Below are 19,822 nucleotides of genomic sequence, written 5' to 3'. Positions count from 1 at the left end.
TGACAGAGAAACTAAAAGAAGGAGCGTTTATTTGAAGAACATAACAGGTGCACGTGCTATGGTGGAATTTGTTGGGTTGCCCATGGACCGGAAAAGTCACTATGTAACAAAAAAAAGTATTTTATTTGTAGGAGTGACTTGTAAGTCCTCATTTTTATACAGAAATTTGACTGAAAGTTTGAATGCCAAAATCGGGTTTGTTTCGTCGTTCCTTTTCGATTCGATACATCGAAGGATCACCTTGGAACACACATCTATACTTCATATTTTGTTTTAAAGGCAGTGGACACTGTTGGTAATTACTCAAAATAATTATTAGCATAAAACCTTTCTTGATTACGAGTAATGGGGAGAGGTAGATAGTATAAAACATTGTGAGAAACAGCTCCCTCTGAAGTGATATAGTTTTCGAGAAAGAAGTAATCTTCCACGAATTTGATTTCGAGACCCCAGATTTAGAATTTGAGGTCTCGAAATCAAGCATCTGAAAGCACACAACTTTGTGTGACAAGGGTGTTTTTTCTTTCATAGTTATCTCGCAACTTTGACGACCGATTGAGCTTAAATTTTCACAGGTTTGTTATTTTATGCATATGTTGAGATACACCAACTGTGAAGACTAGTCTTTGACAATTACCAACAGTGTCCAGTGTCTTTAAAAAGGGTTTTGATACCTTTTGTAAATCAAGATTTTGGCCATGACATGGATACCTATCTCACTATGAATGAGGAACATAATTAGCATAACATAACCCGTATAAATGTAGGCTACACTCTGTGATTGGTATTCTGGTTATTTTTCTGAATATTTTAGGGCAAAATTGTTTTTCCCTGCCCTATTATACAGCTCTACAACATTATTTTGACCCAGTTACTAAAATTTGATTAGTATCTGCCTGTTTTTTTTGTAGTGTTTTATTCGATGCTAAGACTGCATGCTTCTTTACTGAAATGCGCGCTCTCCTCTAGTTAAGCACGAGTCTGTCATAATTTGCGCTTTCATTTCGGTTTAAACACTTATTATAAAAACCTCTTCTCGAATTTCCGCCGTTTATTAATTCTAAATTAAATCGCCACGATGGCTTGGAAGCGCAGTGGTCGGTCACTAAGTTGTCATCGATGGATAGTCAACTTTATTCGCTGATGACGGGTTGCTTTTTATTAGCCAAATGTTTCTCTAATAATGGCTATAATTAAAGGCACTGGACACCTATCGAAAATGTCAAAGACCAGTATTCTCACTTAGTGCATCCCAACATAATTATGCATAAAATAACAAATCTGTGAAAATTTGGACTCAAAATGGTAATCGAAGTTGCAAGAGAAAAATGAAAGAAAAAACATCCTCTTTGCACAAGTTAGTGTTCTTTCAGATGCCTAAAAAGGGCTTCTGGCCTCAAATATGTCAAAATTTGAGTGAGGAATTACCTCTTTTTCAAACATTTTGTAACTTCTGATTCTGAGGGAGCCGTTTTACACAATGTTTTATAATATCAACAGCTCCCAGTGACTCGTGCCAAGTTAGTTTGTATACTAAACAAAACATTTATGGTAAATTACCAATATAGTGTCCAGTGCTTTTAAAGACAAGGGACACTGTTGGTAATTGTCAACAACTAGCCTTCACTTCACAGTCAGTGTATCACAACATATGCATTAAATAACAAACCTGTGAAAATTTGAGCTCAATCGTTCGTCGAAGTTGCGAGATAATAATAAAAGAAAAAAAACATTGACACACGAATTTGTGTGCTTTCAGATGCTTGATTTCGAGATCTCAATTTCTAAATCTGAGGTCTTTACAAAAATCGTCGAAAATTACTTCTTTCTCGAGAACTAAGGTACTCAGAGGGGGCCGTTTCTCACAATGTTTTATACTATCAACCTCTCCGCATTAAGGAAGTTTTTATGCTAATAATTATTTTGAGTAATTACCAATATAGTGAGTGCCACATTACCTGATGTTTTTACAAAATAACTGTTCAGATACAGTAATCACGAGTGATCACAAACAGTGTCCGCTGCAGTGGACATGCCTTTAAAGGGTTAATCGGGCAATCTAATTGCAGGCAGGTGGTGCGTGAGTTCAATGTCTTACTCCGACACAGTTATTTGATTTATTTCTATAATAATAACAAATCGATGTGCTTCAAAAAATACTACTTTGGGATCGCCGTGATTTATTTTAATAAATAAAAATACAGTCGACATCTTGTGGGATGGCTTTTTGACTTGACCGTGTGCTAGATTCAAATGAACTCCCACAGGAATACAACATTGTGTTGCTTAAAATACTTGAAAATACAATGTTTTTTCTCTATTATTAAAGCCATGGACACTTTTGGTAATTACTCAAAATAATTATTTGCACAAAATCTTGGTAACGAGCAATGGATAGCTGTTGATAGTTTAAAACATTGTGTGAAATGGCTCCCTCTGAAGTTATTACTGTAACACATAGTTTTTGGGTAAAAGGTCATTTCTCACTCAAATAACAGAATATTTCAAGGCTGAATCAAGTTATTAGGCATGATATTAAAGTTCCCACATTTTGTGCAACATTGGTGTTTCTCTTTCATGATTATTCTCTTGCAACTGCGATGACCAATTGAGCCAAGATTTTCACCGATTTGCTATTTTATGAGAATACTGGTTTTGACAATTACCAAAGGGTCCAGCATGCCTTTAAGTATCGGGACAAACCAGCGCACTAAATACAGCTTATTATACAAAATTGCACTTGGGTAAACCTTTATGCTTCGTTCGCCGCATCGATAATAATACATGAAAGTTATTTACATGTACATCGGATTGCTTATTTTTGTGATGAATAGTTAAACTTTCGCGAGGAAAAATTGTTTAGGGAACAGTCCACTTCAAAGCAATCGTCTTTGTTCATATAGGAACATTCAAATGCATTAAACTTAAACCAAAGCATGACGAACAGCTGTGGAATATTGAAGGTTTTTTAGAGAAGTGGGGTAGGTCAAAACAATTTGAAAATTTCCCCGTCAAAATGTACATTTTGGTATCCAAAAGCCACCTTGTTACATGTAATGCAGATTGCAAGATCTTGCGAAATTGAACTGAATGAAAATTAAATTGAATGAAACTTTATTTTCTTTCGTGTTTAGCTACAATCATTGAACAGCAGAGAATAGGCCTATAACGGTCGGGCATAATAAGAATACTTCATTTGCTTCCATTTCAGAAAGCAGAGAGTTTAACACATTTCACGTTTGACATAACTGCAATGGTTTCTCCTGGGTGGTTATCTAATATTGTGGCTTCCTCCATATTAAGCAGCTAATTGTATTTGCCCTACTTTGCCCACTTTTAATTTTTACATAGTCACTGACGCTTTTCATAATTCATTATGTATACCGGTCAAGTATATGACAATGACTCTTGATTGCTGCTGACAAGACAGCGCTTTCGGCAAGTAGGAAACGGGTCTTGGTAGTAACTAAATAATGATTTAAAGGCACTAGACACTATTAGTAATTACTCAAAACAATTGTTAGCATACAAAAACTTACTTGGTAAACGAGCAATGTAGAACTGTTGATACATTATAAAACATTGCGAGAGACAGCTCCCTCTGGAGTCTGGATAACGTATAGTTTTTGAGAGAAGTAATTTTACACTAAAATAATATAAAAGACGTCAGGTCTGAAGCCTGTTTGAAGGCACTTTGAACTATTGGTAGTTACTCAAAATAATTGTTGGCATAAAAAGTTACAATGTACGTAGTAACAATTAGAGCTGTTGATCGTACAACACAATGTGAGAAACGGCTGCCCTCTGGATAACGTATATTTTCGAGACAGAAGTTATTTCACACTAACATAATTATAAAAGATTTCAGGCCTGCGAATAATTTTTTATATTGGCATCTCAAAGCACACAAACTATTTTTGTGCAACAAGGGTATTTTTTTTTTAAACATCGATGACCAATTAAACATAACTGGAAATTGGAAAACAATTATAAATGAGCAACAATTTTACTATCAACAGCTCTTCGTTGCTCGTAACGAAGTTTTTGTGTTAACAATTATTTCGAGTTAGGGCATAATTACCCATAGTGTGCATGCCTTTAAGTCTAAAAACAAGACAAGCAGCTGCCTGAAAACGCTCGTGTCTAACTCTTGAGCACCCCGTTTTGAAAGTCTATCGCCTTATTATTTTGAAAGTTCAACTTTAAGACTTCGCGTGTGATGACAATTTGAAGCAAGTCTCTCGGGGGCGAAGGCGATGGTCTGAAACAGTACTAAATCAAGATTTATGTAAGCGTAGCGACGTTACTTTGATAACATGTTAAGATGTAAGTGGCGCTGGTCGTTTAAACATAACTGGAAATTGGAAAACAATGAAGATTGATTAGCGAATTCGAAAACCACCAGGATGAGTCGTTCATCTGCGAAAATGAGTCGGGGTGAAAGTGAGTGCATATTTTGCGCTTATGCATGATCCATCCATGGTAATAAGCAAAATGTTTGAGGACAATTTATACTTAAGGTAGTTTGCAGGTCACCGTGGCAAAAATATTAGGGACATGGAGGCAATAAATAAACCCTTCCATTGATCGCTCGATGAGTCGGGGTGAAACGAGTGCAGCATAACAAAAAACAAAAAAAATACAAGAAACGTTCAGATAAGAGAACGGGTTTGGTAAAAAATAAAAACCTTCCCGAAACTCCCGCAGGACAAAACTAAGAAGGGACAGAACGCACGCAGAGGGGCTAGGAATAAAATGATATTATAAAAATTCATTCAATAATATTGACCATTGATCATCGAGCATCGGAAGCTCAACGGCGCTACGCTAAGGAAGTGTACATTTTTAGAGAGCTATAATCGCCGGCATATTCATTAGTACTTTACAAATTTGTTGTGATTTGAACCTGAAGCAGAACGCGTGGTAAAAATGTGTGTTTGGTGCTAACATAAAGATGCGGAAGTTAGCCGTAGCCGTTAGCTGTAGCCGCTACGGTTAAACCGTATCCGAATTCGGCTGTGTCCGAGTAGCGGCTACACAGCTTAGCGGCTATAGCTATTACAATGTGTTGTGATTTGAACCTGAAGCAGAACGCATGGTAAAAATTTGTGTTTGGTGCTAACATGAAGATGCGGAAGTTAGCCGTAGCCGTTAGCTGTAGCCGCTACGGTTAAACCGTATCCGAATTCGGCTGTGTCCGAGTAGCGGCTACACAGCTTAGCGGCTATAGCTACGGCTACGACTGTTTCTAAGGACGTCGTATACTTTCACGCATAATGATATGGAAATAAATTATAGCCGTAGCCGTAGCTGTAGCCGTTAATTCGGACACGGCCCATGGCCTCACACAATACAGGTTCACCACCAAACAGTCGTCGGCTTTCATTGTGACCTTTCTTTCTCTTGAGGGCGCTCGTGCGGTCAAAGGTTGTTGTTTTATTGTTTACCGCATGGATGTATCACTAGCACTGACACTGCTGCGTGAGTGTTTTCTTCACAATTTACGGTCAGTTATTGTTGAAAAGAACGTGAGGTTCACACTTGAAAATGGAAGGAGATTCTAACGACAGCTCTAAAGATATTAATGGAGAAACTAACACTCCTAACAATATTGAACGAAAACCGGTAAGAAAACTAGTTTGTTAAAAAGATTTTCATGAATCATGTTTGTCATGTTTGTTTGTTGAATGTTTTATTTGATTGAATCATCTACATCGTACGATGTATGCACCTCACGGACTGCTCTTGACCTTGGGGTTTACCATAGCACCATATTAAAATAATCATGTGTATTGACACAAAACTTACGAACATTATTTGAGTTGAAGTTGAACAACGTTACAAAAAGGCTTTGGCCTTTGGAAATTGATTATATTGTGTAAAAATAATACCCAAACACTGACCCAATGACAATAATGTCAATGAGTATGGCCAAATGGGCATGATGATGATGAGCTTGTTGGGCATTATTGGAAGACTTTCAAAACAAGAAAATTACTAAGACGCCCTGCAGAGCTGCAAGTGTAAGGGAGCTCAGGCAACTCATTCGTTAGTTGCGATAACGTTACCCTCCTCCCGACGGCCCCAGGCCGGAGGCTTACGAGATTCTTTGGATCGGCAAATGACAATCTGGTCCCACATAGTTTCGACAGCTAGTCACCAGATTTGCCCCATTTTTACCACTTTCAAAAATCATGGCACAAAGTCTAACCTTAGGGCACAAACTTTATCCTGAATGTCTAATGAACACTCAAAACACCATTCAGAAAATATTTTTGAATAAAAAGGACAAAACTTACGAGCAAATTCCCAGGTTTATATTTTGAACTTGTCGCCACGCTTTATTTTGTTGTTGGACTAAACCATTCTGTGAAAGGGGTGTTACAATGTTGCAACGCTGCAGCGCGTGCGCGCCATGCCATGATGAGTGAACGTACAGCGCGCACGTACTGCCTTGTAACACCCTTTTCACAGAATGGTTTAGTCCAACAACAAAATTAAGCATTTGCAAAGCGATGCGACAAGTTCAAAATAAATATAAATAAAATATAAACCTGGGAATTCGCTCCGGGATCTGGTTTTTGTCCTTTTTCTTCAAAAATATTTTCTCAATGGTGTTTTGAGTGTTCATTACACATTGAGGATTAAGTTTGTGACCTTAGAATTTGTGTCATGATTTTTGAAAGTGGTAAAATGTGGCAGATCTGGTGACTGTAGCTGTCAAAATTATACGTGTTGGACCAGATTGTCATTAGCCGATCAAAAGAATCTCGTTATCCTCCGGCCTGGCGGCCGTCGGGAGGAGGGTTATGTTATCGCAACTACTCATTCGTCAGACAACTTGACTGATGGCCAGTACAAGATCTCCCTCACTTCTTTCAAAATACTAAACGGAAACAAATGTATCGAGGATAGTACATGTACGTGTTTGTGGTCAGCTGTTTGCGGTGTGTAAACAAATTTAACATAGGGGCCTACAATGTAACTCTGCACACCGATGACCACACTGACATGGGCGCAGAATGGGCGCATGGGGACCAGTCAACTCAAAGCGGTCGAAAACTGGTTTTATATGCTATGCAATCATGTAATTTCATCAACAGAGGGTGTTCATTCTCAAACTATTGCATTGTTCTTCTAGCATTCAATGTTTCTTTCATTTAGTTTCGCATGGTAAGTAATGAGATAATGAAGACTTCACGCCTGTTAATTTAAATAACGTTTTTTGTGTTGTACGGGATTGTGTACAACGGTGAACGAAAGTTTATCAGCATTTCGGTGCACCTTCTAAGTGAATGTTTTAACATATTAACCAAAAGTTAAAATAAGGGAATCATTGTGTGGTGAAGAGGTTTTCAACTAGTGGTTTAATGCCAACGAGGCCTGGTTCTTGATAATTTTACCAAGACGAAGTCAAAGGTAAATTATCAAGAGCCAGGCCTCGGCGGGTTTAAACCACTCGTTGAAAACCGATTCAACACACTTTTATTCCCATTCATTATACCTTTTCGGTCAAAAACATCATCACTTTTTGGTCAAAAGGTAAAATAAATGAGACCCAGATGGCCGATCGATCTCAAACTTCTTTAGGTTTGTCACTCTTTATTGTGTATTACTGTACATAAAGTGCTTACACTGGCAGCAAGGGTTTTGTAAGCAACAACCAATTCTATAATGTTCCTTTTTAAAACAGGACTGTAATGTTCTCCAAATTTCATTTTACATAATTTTCTCGCATTTCCTTCAGCGGAAACGAGGAGCGGACAGAATGAGTCATTGGAGTCCAGTGGAGACGTTAGAGCTCCTCGGAATCATCGGTGAGAGAGACACCCAGGCAGCGCTCAGAAAGATGGTGCACACCCGCTTAGTCTGGGAGAGCATCTCCGGCAAGATGAGCACCAACAGATCGGCCGAGCACTGCCACGACAGGTGGATCTACCTGAAGCGCCGATACAGGGAGACCGTACTGAAGAAACAAACAGACAGATGCGCCAACTGCTCTTACTACAGCGAACTGGCTAAGATTTTAGGTAAGTTGCGTTCAATTTTAGGAAAGGGGGTAGGGGTGTGCTCTGGGGTGGAATTCATAAGGCGTCTTATCTTGACTTAGGACAAGTTACTCGTTCTAACCATGGAGAAATGAAGAACTGAGCTCGAACGAATGGACTTCGAAAGTCAAACCCGTGGTACCGCGGTCGTTTAACGACACCTTGTAATCACCCACATACCTTACACAAACAATGGGTGACCTGGCGTGTGTGAATTTGCGTGTGCGCACTTGGTTCTTCGCCAAACTATGGCGTCGTACGTCGTATGGATATAATAGAGGACAAAATACTTTTTTGAGACGCGATAACATTTTTGGATGCGACTGTACACCTTAACGATTAACACAATTGAATACCAACCACCCTCGTGTGCCTATACCCAAACTTTGATCCACCGCTAGTGACCGGAAAGTTGAAAAAAATATGCTACGATATTTCCATGTAAACACCACAAACGGCTAATGAAAATGTGTGTATTCACAATTCTTGTCTCCAATGATTCAACTTTACACGCAGGCAAGAGCGCAGACTGGCGGTACCATACCTTTGGTACAAAGGGATCTAACCCTGCTCGTAAATCGGCCGTCCAGCTGGAGGTCTCCTATCTTTTTCCACTGGTCAGACAGGGGCATTGTCAGGGTATTCTTTTGTTACTCTGCGGTTTTCCGGGTCGTTCGAGCTCCTTCTCTTCCTTCCTCCATGTCCTAACTGAGGACTGTTTTTAATAGCTCCTACGTGTAGTAGGACTAGTCCTATTAAGTTAGGACTATCTTTATGAAATCGACTCCAAGCCTGATACTTTACAGAGACAACAGAGATGGTGGCCTCCATGTCCCCCGGTCATTCTTTGCCTTGGTGCCATTTAAATGCTCTCTAAGACAGCAGAAATTTACAATTTCCTCATAGGGTGGCATTTTTACCAAGGAGCAAATCCCTGAGGACATACATGACATATATAGATGTAGGTGTCCTTGCCCTTTCAAAAATGAAGCATACAGTACAAGTCTGGGATTATCTTTTTGAAATTGTCATTGACCCATGGTGAGATCTGCCGTACAGATAGTAGCAAATTAATTAAGAGCTAAACGTGGAAGTGTTTGCAGTCCCACGTTTTAATGCCTGAGCCTTTCTGGCTAAACAAAGTTGTGTTTGCAAACAGCCTTGAGGGTTAGGATCACAGACACATGCTGTGCTAGCATGAGCAGCCGCTGAATAGAAAGCTGGCATTATTGTTTGGTTGTGATTTCAGACTGGATTGGGATGACTGTCTGGAGAAAGATGATCATTTACATACAGTACACCATACATCCATGGGTATATAGGTACATGTACATATGGATGGGAGTGTTGAATGACTTAAACCATTCAGGTTCAAACTTAAAGACACTGGACACTATTGGTTATTGTCAAAGACTAGTCTGCACAGTTGGTGTATTCTCAACATGCATAAAATAACAAACCTGTGAAAATTTGAGCTCAATCGGTCGTCGAAGTTGTGAGATATTAATGAAAGAAAAAAAAACCTTGACGCACAAAGTTGTGTGCTTTCAGATGCTTGATTTCGAGACCTCAAATTCTAAATCTGAGGTCACAAAATCAAATTCGTGAAAAACTACTTCTTTCTCGAAAACCACGTCATTTCAGAGGGAGCTGTTTCTCACACTGTTTTATCCTATCAACCTCTCCCCATTCCTCGTAATCAAGAAAGGTTTTAGGATAATAACTATTTTGAGTAATTACCATTAGTGTCCACTGCTTTTAAACAGTTTGCGAGTTAATCTTGATTTAAAAATAATTGTTCAATAGAAAACATACAAACTACACAAAATGTATCACAAGAGCATATTGTGTACAGTGTGTACAGATGAAGTTATTTACACAAACTCAAAAATTGAGGACAAATAAACCCTCTAGTTAGTTTCTATGCAGTAGGAAGGTATCAGTACATTAGTTTTTGGTGGGATCAAACCAGGGTCCAAGAGGTGAAAGGCAAGGAAAGATATCACTACGCCAACCCCACCACTTTACAGTCTCCTTTGGAAGTCAAGTGTGTGGCAAGGGCCAGTTAGGCAGTCTGGCAGTAGGCCTACATGCATTGACATGTACAGTATGTATACTCATGGAGGTACCTCCATGGTATACTGTACCTGTAATATGAATGTCTCATGTGTTTTTGCCCACATTGAAATCACCAGGCATAAAGTCAAAGGTGCGTAGTGTGTTCATTGATCACTGTTAGATTTTACAAACATAAAAATACCACTTCGCATGTACAATCATTTGGAAAGGTTGTACACCACATAATGTAGTAATTTATGAGCCTCTAATGAGGAATGACATTGGATGTTCAGGCTAGAGCCTCATGCTTGCCAAAAAGTATTGACATGCTTGAGAACTGGTTGCAAAGTGATTTTTGTAATGCTTCAGAGTTGTGCATTATGACAGGCGGGGCCAGGGGAGGGGAGGGGGGGCTTTTGATGTCAATCGCTACAAAACTAGAGTGTTCAACCTCGTTGTTTACGCTCAACCTGTCATCTTTAATACTTACCCCTCTATCAGCTAGGGCACAAACTATGCCCCAGTTATTCATGTCTCATGAAATGACACAGGTCTGTCAGACTAGGTCTCGACTAGTTTGTAATTTATTAGTACATGTTAATTTATTAGTACATGTTCAGTGATTTGTGTCTTTCACCAGGCAGTATTCGTTCCTGTGTTTAGTTGTCAGCTGGAAGGCAGGTTGCCAATTACAAAGCTCGTTGTTGATGTCAGGTTCGTTTTGAATGTTGAACTAGTGATAAAGTGTTTTCGAGTGAATTTTATGGCCTACAAAATTTATTGTACAGTACAACAATACAAAATGTAGCATGTAGGCTTTTGTGTACAATGTAGCTATAATCACTATTGATAGTGAGGTAAAACTTTGTACAAAAACCTATTCATAACATTCAAGACGGTTCCCTATGGCGCTGTTGTAATGCACTCAAGTCCATTCCTGCAGTCAAGTCCTTGAGTCCATAGTCGAGTCTAGGATTTGGACTTGAGTTTGAGTTTTTCTTGTTTTTTTGGTCACTTGAACTTGACTTGAGTCATGCCAGCAAAAGAGTCAACCTTTAGTTGATCCAGTGGTGACACTAAGGGCTTGTAAGTCCCTTCCCCCCCCCCCCCCCCAACAATTACCTTTATAATGAAAATTAGGGATGCTTAGTTTTCAATCAAGGAACAAAACTGTAAGTAGGATTTGAAACTTTGCATCGTGGAAATACGATATAGAAAGGTTTGCGGTAACACCATGTAATGACTATCTCTAATGAGTTGGTGTGGTTCTGAAAAGAACCGATGGTTTCAACTCGACGTTTCGATCAGTATGCTCTGATCGTCTTCTGGAGAAAGGCGACCAGAGATTAGAGATAGTCATTCAGGGTGTTACCGCAAACCTTTCTATCATTTGCTTGTCCGTCATACGTAGTTCTTAAATGTGACCAGTGATAATGTGGTTCCATCATAAATAAACTGGCTGAACGATTTAGGCCTAAAGGTCATCAATTGTTTCTTTTAAACGTTAAGTGATTTAAAAATTATTAAGAAATAACAATAAAGTCGCCTGTGAAAGTTTCAGTTATAATTACAAAAACCTATTCACGGTTAAAAGCAAAGTCAGGGTGACTTGCGACGCCTGCTGGCGATATTATTCTGAGTTTCAAATTGTTTGACATAAACTTAGATGTACATGTACTAAGTGAATTTCTAATAATGATCTTGGGAGCACTTTACAAACAAAAAATGTGACCATTGTCTAGGTTGCTTGTGCAACCATTTTTATCAAACAAGTAGGCTTTAAACAAAAATAATTACAATTAATGTTCAGGGTCATTATCAAGGTATGATCCTGCCTCTAATTTGCTGAACAGCCAAAAGTACATGTAACTCAAGACCAAGGCTCAGTTTCATACAAGCACAAAAATTTGCTTAGCATGAAAATTCGTTCCTGGATAAAAACAGCATTACATGTAGCCCTACTAATCAAATATCCCTGTAATTTTCAGGATTTTAAGCAAACAAGAACAACAACTGAATACCACTAACAAGCGATATGCCACAAATGAAAATTGGTTCAATACTTAATCCTGTTTTTATCAAGGAAGACATTTCATGGTAAGCAAATGTTGTGCTTAGCGGCTCTATGAATTTGGGTGCTGGCCACAAAGACTGTCCCAAGTGAGCTGACCACAACTCTTTCTGTAACCACAGTGTGTCTTTTAAATGCCTTGTGATATAATGACATCACTACTAAAGGTCCTTAATTGATTAAATAGATTGGATTACATAAAGTATGGTATTGATAGCTCAGATGAGATTACATTGGATCAGACTGGAGAGTGGATCAAGATAAAGACAAGTCTGATGCGCAGTGTACAGTAGTCATGGTAGTGTATTGACAAGTAGGCTACCTCGTCAGATCAGATCAGTTTTGTAAGCTTGATGGATAAGAATGGCTTAAGGTGGCATTTTTATGACTAACAATGGTAAAAAGATTGTTCAAGGTCATAGTGTTAGCCACAGGGACATTTGGACACCCTGTTTTATCCGTAATTTACAGATTTTAGTGTAGAAGAATTTGAAAGTGAACAATTTGGACACCTACATGTACATGTACATGTGTTACGTACACATGTACATGTACATGTACGTGTACATTGTAGTTTTTAAACTTCCTGCAAATGTTGACACCCTTTTACCAAATCCTGGCTTAAACCCTTGTTTCAGGTTACCATGTGGATTGAATCAGATTGGATGAAAATGTGCTTAAATGAAATTAGACTGATACGTATTTACTATGCATGGCAAAGCTCATAAAGGATCCATCTAATCTTGACTGATAGATTATTGGAGCTTCAGATTGGATGAGATTGCGAGTAATTGGATGGAGTGGACGGAGTTGATTGGTTGAGGTTTGGTTACAGTTCTGGATTAGATTGGATTGGGTAGAAATCAGATTAGATTTGAGTTACAGTTATAAATTGGTTGAAGAGTATGTACCTGGCGATTGGACTAAGGCATAAGATTGGATAAAAGATTGAGTAAGATTGGATTGGGTTAGATAACATTGGAATACAAGATTAGACAGCTGTTTTTAATAGGATTGTAGGGGGCCCCTTGGTATGCTTGGATGAGATTACAGGAAATGTTTATTTTGATGAAATTTCATTGGATGAGGTAGTCTGATTGAGTGATACATTGGATGTGAGATGAGAGTATGCGATTAACTAAGATTAGAGAAGATTAGTTAATATTTGTATGACGATTACAGACATGAGTCATACATGTAGTATGTATTATTAAAACTATCTACTGCGTAGATTTTAAATAGAGCACTTAAAAGAAAAAAGAACAAGTTTCTGAAAAATAAAGTCCGTGCAGAAATTGTGATAAGGCTTTCTACTTTGTAGTATAGCAGTTAAAGTGAAAAACCACAACCCCTTGAGACATGTCACTAATAAACCATTTGACAAGAAGCACTGTGTCCTGAATGGCCTAGCCTAAACAGCAAAATGCAGTACCTGTCACGCTTCTACTAGTTCATTTGTACATGTACAATGTACATGTAGTTCCATCAAGCTGCTCCTCATCAATTTCTATAAAGCCCTTTCAATATGTACTGAAGTGGAAACAGGGGGAAAGTGGTACGTATCTTGTTGTTTGATGGGTTACAGGTGGAGACGCGCCTGTAATCAGCACAAAGTAAATACAAGGTGGGTCGGTTAGACCGTGTTGTTGCACGTACGTGTTCAATACTTGTAGGCGGGCAATTCCACAGCGTCAATTTTGATTCTCTTCTGCGGGTGAAGACCCATTTAGCATTTTAGGAATAGAGTATTTGCAGACCATTTGGAAGAATTTAAATTACACACTGTGTACCACGCTATTTTATTTCATTTCTCATCTAACATGTCTAACAGCACAATTAGCACCTATAACAGGAGGATCATGAAGAAATGTTCAGATTAAAGGCACCTGAAATAGATTTTATTTTCCCTTCAAACATTAGAGTATATGTTCCTGAACAATAAAATAATTTTTTGAGTAATTGTTTTTGACGATTTATATGTTTAACCCTTTAGTCCCTGCACCGCCCGAGTTTGCTGAAAACCAATTTCTCAAGATTCTTGCAGTAAATTACTGAATCGTAGTTCGCATTTTAAAAGATAGCCATGGCTTAATATGTACAATTTTTTACCCTTTCGGTAATATTTGTATAAAAGTACAAGTTCTCATGGGAACAATAAATGCCTCTCGTTAAACGTCTACGGTAATTTTTATGGCAAATATTTTTTGTGCACGGATGAAATGGACACAATAGCTTTTCAAGGCTTTTGCCTGGCTCAATGCTCATACTGATTGAATGCGAAGGCGTCAATTTTCGACAATATCATCATAAATGATGAACAATTTCCTGTTTACTAATGAGCGTTTTTTTTTCGTAAGAGCTAAATTATTTCGTCATTATAGCTTCGACAAGTCAACTGTGAAGGGAGAATTAATAACGATCTATAACAACTACACACAGTAGATATATTAACAAATGCGTAGACCTACTATTGACTATCGAGTTTCTTTTGATGTTCCTTTTTTTCTACAAACACAAGCTAGCGAGGTTTCCTCGTACCGCATAGAGGCGGCTGGGCGGTACAGTGGCTAAATGGTTAACAAATTAAATAAAGTTGTGTGGGGGTGACTCCGCCTACCCCTTTTATGACGTCAATCGAGGAAGACTTTGCCTCGATCGAACATCGAACACACGTACGTGCAAGTACATTCAAGTCCTGGACGTAAGTTTGTACGTTTGAAAAAGTTTTTTTCTTGCATTTTTCTGGCAATGTCAACCAGGTGTATTGCTGCTGGATGCAACAAAACAACTAAAGATGGTGTCAGTTTGCCAAGTTGTCCGGTCCGACGTCGTTTTCAACTTTGATGGCATGTGTTTAGCTTGCGCCAAGCGTCACTATGCTGTGTTGGCACTGCATGCGATTCATCGCGCCTCGATTGACGTCACGAACAGGACCCTCTGGGGTCGGGCTTTTTTTCCAATTTGTAAATAACATGGAAGCTAATTTATGTAAACCTTAGTTAGCTGTTTATTCATATTCCACTCATCAAAACACATATTTTAGTGACAAAAGCTTTATTTTGACAAAATACCACTTCCAGGTGACTTTAAGATGTGGGAGGAAAACCCCTTAGCGGAAAACCCACGCAATCGGTTAGAAACTGAAATCACATATTGGATATCCACATGCAAGGCTCTGGTCTTAGGTGGGATTAGGACTGGGGTCCACAGAGGAGAAAGGCAGTTGAAAGAAACCACAGAGCCAAACTGACCCCATATGATTCAATGACTAGGCCTATGTGTACATTGTACATGTCACCTCTTTCTATCCTAATCTTAGAATCTGCATAGAGACTCTTGGTTCCCATGGTCAGGACATCCAAAAGGGAAAGAGTTCCAACTGTTTGCCTTTGACTTCTCTATTTTTTCACTCAAACATACGATTCCCCCGCTCTGCCCCGCCCTGCCGTGTGCTTGCAATGACGTCAACTGATTGTATTTATTGTAACCTAAACACGATACACATCCATAGGTTTTTAAACCCAGATTAAACATCTTGCAAATTTCTGACACTAGTGTCACAGTACAGGGGATCAGTCTGAGTTGGATTTTTGCTCACAGGAAACCCAGGTGTTACTGTCAGTCCGGACATGATCATCTGAGCCTGGGCACCTGTTTCTCGGACCTGATCACCTTTGAGGAGATCTTGTCCGGATGGACTCTAATACCAGCAAGACAGTCACTTCCAGCAGACAACGCAATGTACAGTACCATACAAATTCTCTAATTGCTGAAGCCTCATTAAAGCATTAGCATAAAACTTCAGAGGTTGGTAGGATAAAACATTGTGAGAAACGGCCCCCTCTGAAGTGACGTAGTTTTAGAAAGAAGTAATTTTCCACGAATTTGATTTTGAGACCTCAAGTTTAGAATTTGAGGTCTCGAAATCAACCGTCTAAACGCACACAACTTCGTGTGACAAGGGTGTTTTTTCTCGCAACTTTGACGACCAATTGAGTTCAAATTTTCACAGGTTTGTTATTTTGTGCATATGTTGAGATACACCAAGTGAGAAGACTGGTCTTTGTCGATTACCAATAGTGTCCACAGCCTTTAAATTTAAGCTATCAATTAATCAGTCTAGCAGCTGCGCAAGGATTTGGAAAAAGGGTTTCCAAGTTTGCTGGAAACTTTCAAAATATATCAGTGCTCAATTTGTTCACTTTCATTTGGATAGGAGGTAAAGCTGTTGGTCCCATGTGCTGTTGTGTAAGCTTAAAGAACCCAGTGCACTTTATCGAAAAGAGTAGAGGTTTGCCCGGTGTTCCTGGTCTGGTCGGCAGCAAATTGCGCTACAGCTTCTTGTTCAAAAGGTCGCAAAAACCTTCTGTTTCAATGTTCTAGTCAAAGAGAGCTAGCCATAGCCAAAGCTAGCCATAGCCAAAGCTAGCCAAAGCTAGCCAAAGCTAGCCATAGCCACAGTTAGCCGTAGCCAAAGCTAGCCGTAGCCAAAGCTAGCCATAGCCAAAGCTAGCCGTAGCCAAAGCTAGCCATAGCCAAAGGTAGCCATAGCCACAGTTAGCCGTAGCCAAAGCTAGCCATAGCCAAAGGTAGCCATAGCCAAAGCTAGCCGTAGCCAAAGCTGGCCGTAGCCAAAGCTAGCCGTAGCCAAAGCTAGCCGTAGCCAAAGCTAGCCGTAGCCAAAGCTAGCCGTAGCCAAAGCTAGCCGTAGCCAAAGATAGCCGTAGCCAAAGGTAGCCGTAGCCAAAGGTAGCCGTAGCCAAATCTAGCCGTAGCCAAAGCTAGCCATAGCCAAAGCTAGCCGTAGCCAAAGCTAGCCGTAGCCAAAGCTAGCCGTAGCCAAAGCTAGCCGTAGTCAAAGCTAGCCGCAGCCAAAGCTAGCCGCAGCCAAAGCTAGCCGCAGCCAAAGCTAGCCGCAGCAAAAGCTAGCCATAGCCAAAGCTAGCCGTAGCCGAAGCTAGCCACAGCCGAAGCTAGCCACAGCCGAAGCTAGCCGTAGCGTAAGCTACAGCCAAAGCTGAAGCTAGTCGTAGCTAAGCTAGCCAAAGCCAAAGCTGTAACTAAAGATAGCCATAGCAAAAAAGCAAACCTAATCATAGCCCCAACTAGCCATAACCACAAATTCAGTCGTGCGAAAGTTGTCAGGTTTTGTTAAAATTCGAAGAGACTGTGGGAACTTTCTTGATACCCTGGTAAGTGTCAAATACCATTCATCTCAATTGGTGTATCCCAGCAGGTTTTTTTTTTGCATAAAATAACAAATCTTTAAATTTGGACTCAGTTGGTCATCGAAGCTGTTAGAGAGAAAAAAACCTTGTTGCACAAATTTGTGTGCCTTAATGTAAGTAGCTTAAACAAGATTTCAGTTATTTTGTAATTGGAGTCAGAAATTACCTCTTTCTCAAAACCTACGGTACCATAGAGGGAGCCGTTTCTCAGAATGTTTAAATACAATCTCTCCGTTGCTCTTGACCAAGTAAGCTTTGATGTTAAAAATTTAATGTGAGTAATTCCAGTGCCTTTAAAAACAGTTGTAACTCAAGCCTTAATAATTCCTTTCGACTTTTTATCATGGGTGTACCAGTGATCGCAATTTGGTGAGAAATCTTAACAAGCACCGCACGACTTGTCAGAACCTTTACAAGACCAGAATCAAAGATGTTGAATTGAAAGAAAAAAAAACAAGACCACCGGACTTGCCCTGTCTCAAGTTTACTGGCCCGACACTGATATCACTGGCCTCGGACCTGTGTTCCGTGTCAAATTCAAGCCATGTGTACTTTATGAAAATTTCCTCAGTGAACATTTTTTTTCCTCCGGATATGAAGAATAATATGAAAGGTTGTAAGTGTTGCAGGAAGGATTAAATTGCTGTGAGTTGAAAACCTGCGGCCTGCGAGGGACTTTGTAATTGGAAATTGAATCATACGGCCGTTTGAGTCCAACTTGTAGCTGACCTATATCCGTACTTTACTAGAAGGAAAGTCATTGATGGGTCTGTTGAATTTTCTTGCACGTATTTTCTTTCGCCTGTAAGTCTAGGGTAAATCTTTCCTGTATAGTTTTTTTTTTCTTTTTTTTTTCTTAAATACAACAGTTGATGTTTAATTTTGCGGAAAACTTCCTTCCTGTTTAGATTCTTGTATAAAAAAAAATAAATAATCACTTTTCTGGTCCAGCTACATACACAACGTAAGCCCTGCAATCTTGTGGTATGTTAACCTAAGCTCAAGCCCTGAGCTAGAGACTTGGAGATAATTCTAACTGGTCCTCAGGTGCTCCAACAGGGCCCAATTTCATAGCGCTGCTTAGACACAAAAAGTATCTACTGTGTAATTGTGTAAGCACAACAAAATTATGCTTACCAGAATAAGGTTACATGTACCAGCCACCCCCGTGGTCAAGTGGTTAGACTGCAGGACTTTGCAATCACGAGGTTGTGGGTTCGAATCCCCCAGCTAACATGGCTAACCGCTGATTTAGTAATGACTAGAATAAATATTGTCGTCTAATTACTGAATCTCAATATCTTGATTTGTGTAATCATAGACGTTAAAACCAATGTTTGGGATGAGAGAGATTGGCTGTTGCCAGCTTGGTGTTTATTATTGCTTTGTAGGAGTTTACCGAGTTCCCTTGTGATGGGAAGATCGTTCAAAGAAGTACCATGTCACATGCACAATTTGTGACTGCAACCCTATTCATTTCTGCTTAGCAGACAATGTAAGTTCTACTTAAACAGCTCTACACTGTACTGTACATGTATGAAATTGGGACCAGACATGCCAGATAAGTTCGGAGAAAGTTATTTAGGGGGAACAAGAATTAGATAAAATTCTTCCCAGTTGGAATGTGCTTAAAAAAGCAAGCACCAAGCCCTTACATTTCCCTGCCAGGGAAGGCAAGAGGCTTAAGGATATTATTAACCAAGCATCCAATTAAATACAAGCTAGCAAATGTAGACTATCCCCTCCCTGAAAATGATTATAATCCAGTTAGGTCCTCTTTGCGGTGACTGTGAAGGCGCCCGTCTTAGCCTAGTTTTCATCCATATTCACTCTTTCCCCTCACGCCCTTTTTTTCTTCCCGTCCTCGGGAAATAAACTTGTTCCCTGGGGCTATCGGCTGAATCATGAGAACGGTTCCCCCACCTCCGTAATAGAAGATTTATTTACTTCGCACAGACTTTAAGTGCTTCTGCTACTTGATTTTTGAGGAGGAAGGAAAAAAAGAAGAGTCTCGTTCTCCTGGTTTTTAAGGGATCGACGGCCGTTTGATGCTGAAGGGCGTTTTGCAAATGAAACTTGCTTGATTTGGTAAAAAAAAAAATACATAAAGTACATATATGTATTTCTTTTAAAATGACAACTTGAAAATTTGGCACGTTAAACTGGAGGTCCTTGGTTCAAAAATCCTGATGTAGATAATTATTTCTTGTTCAATCCTATCATCATGACAATTTGTTGCAGAAAATATTGGTCACCTTTTTAAATTTTGTACATTAGAATTGTTGGTAATTTACTGGATTCATTAGACCAGATACTGAGGTTTTACATTGTACATTGTGCACTTTTTACCATGACAAAATAATGCAATGTGTGGTATTGTACACTGCAGGTCCTCAGGTGTTTAAACTCCAGGTACA

General features: G+C 39.3%; 1 protein-coding gene across 1 annotated transcript in view; it reads left to right on the top strand.

Moving 5' to 3' along the window:
• Window positions 1–19,822, top strand: part of LOC117290890 (zinc finger and SCAN domain-containing protein 20-like) — a 43,999-nt gene that overhangs the window by 4,270 nt on the left and 19,907 nt on the right. Inside the window, exon 2 of the mRNA XM_033772458.1 lies at window positions 7,748–8,030. Coding sequence (XP_033628349.1) covers window positions 7,748–8,030 — 283 coding nt within the window. The remainder of the gene's footprint in view (window positions 1–7,747; window positions 8,031–19,822) is intronic.

Source organism: Asterias rubens, chromosome 5, assembly GCF_902459465.1.
Source record: "Asterias rubens chromosome 5, eAstRub1.3, whole genome shotgun sequence".
Lineage (NCBI taxonomy): Eukaryota > Metazoa > Echinodermata > Asteroidea > Forcipulatida > Asteriidae > Asterias > Asterias rubens.
This window is presented reverse-complemented; position numbering and strand designations above follow the sequence as displayed.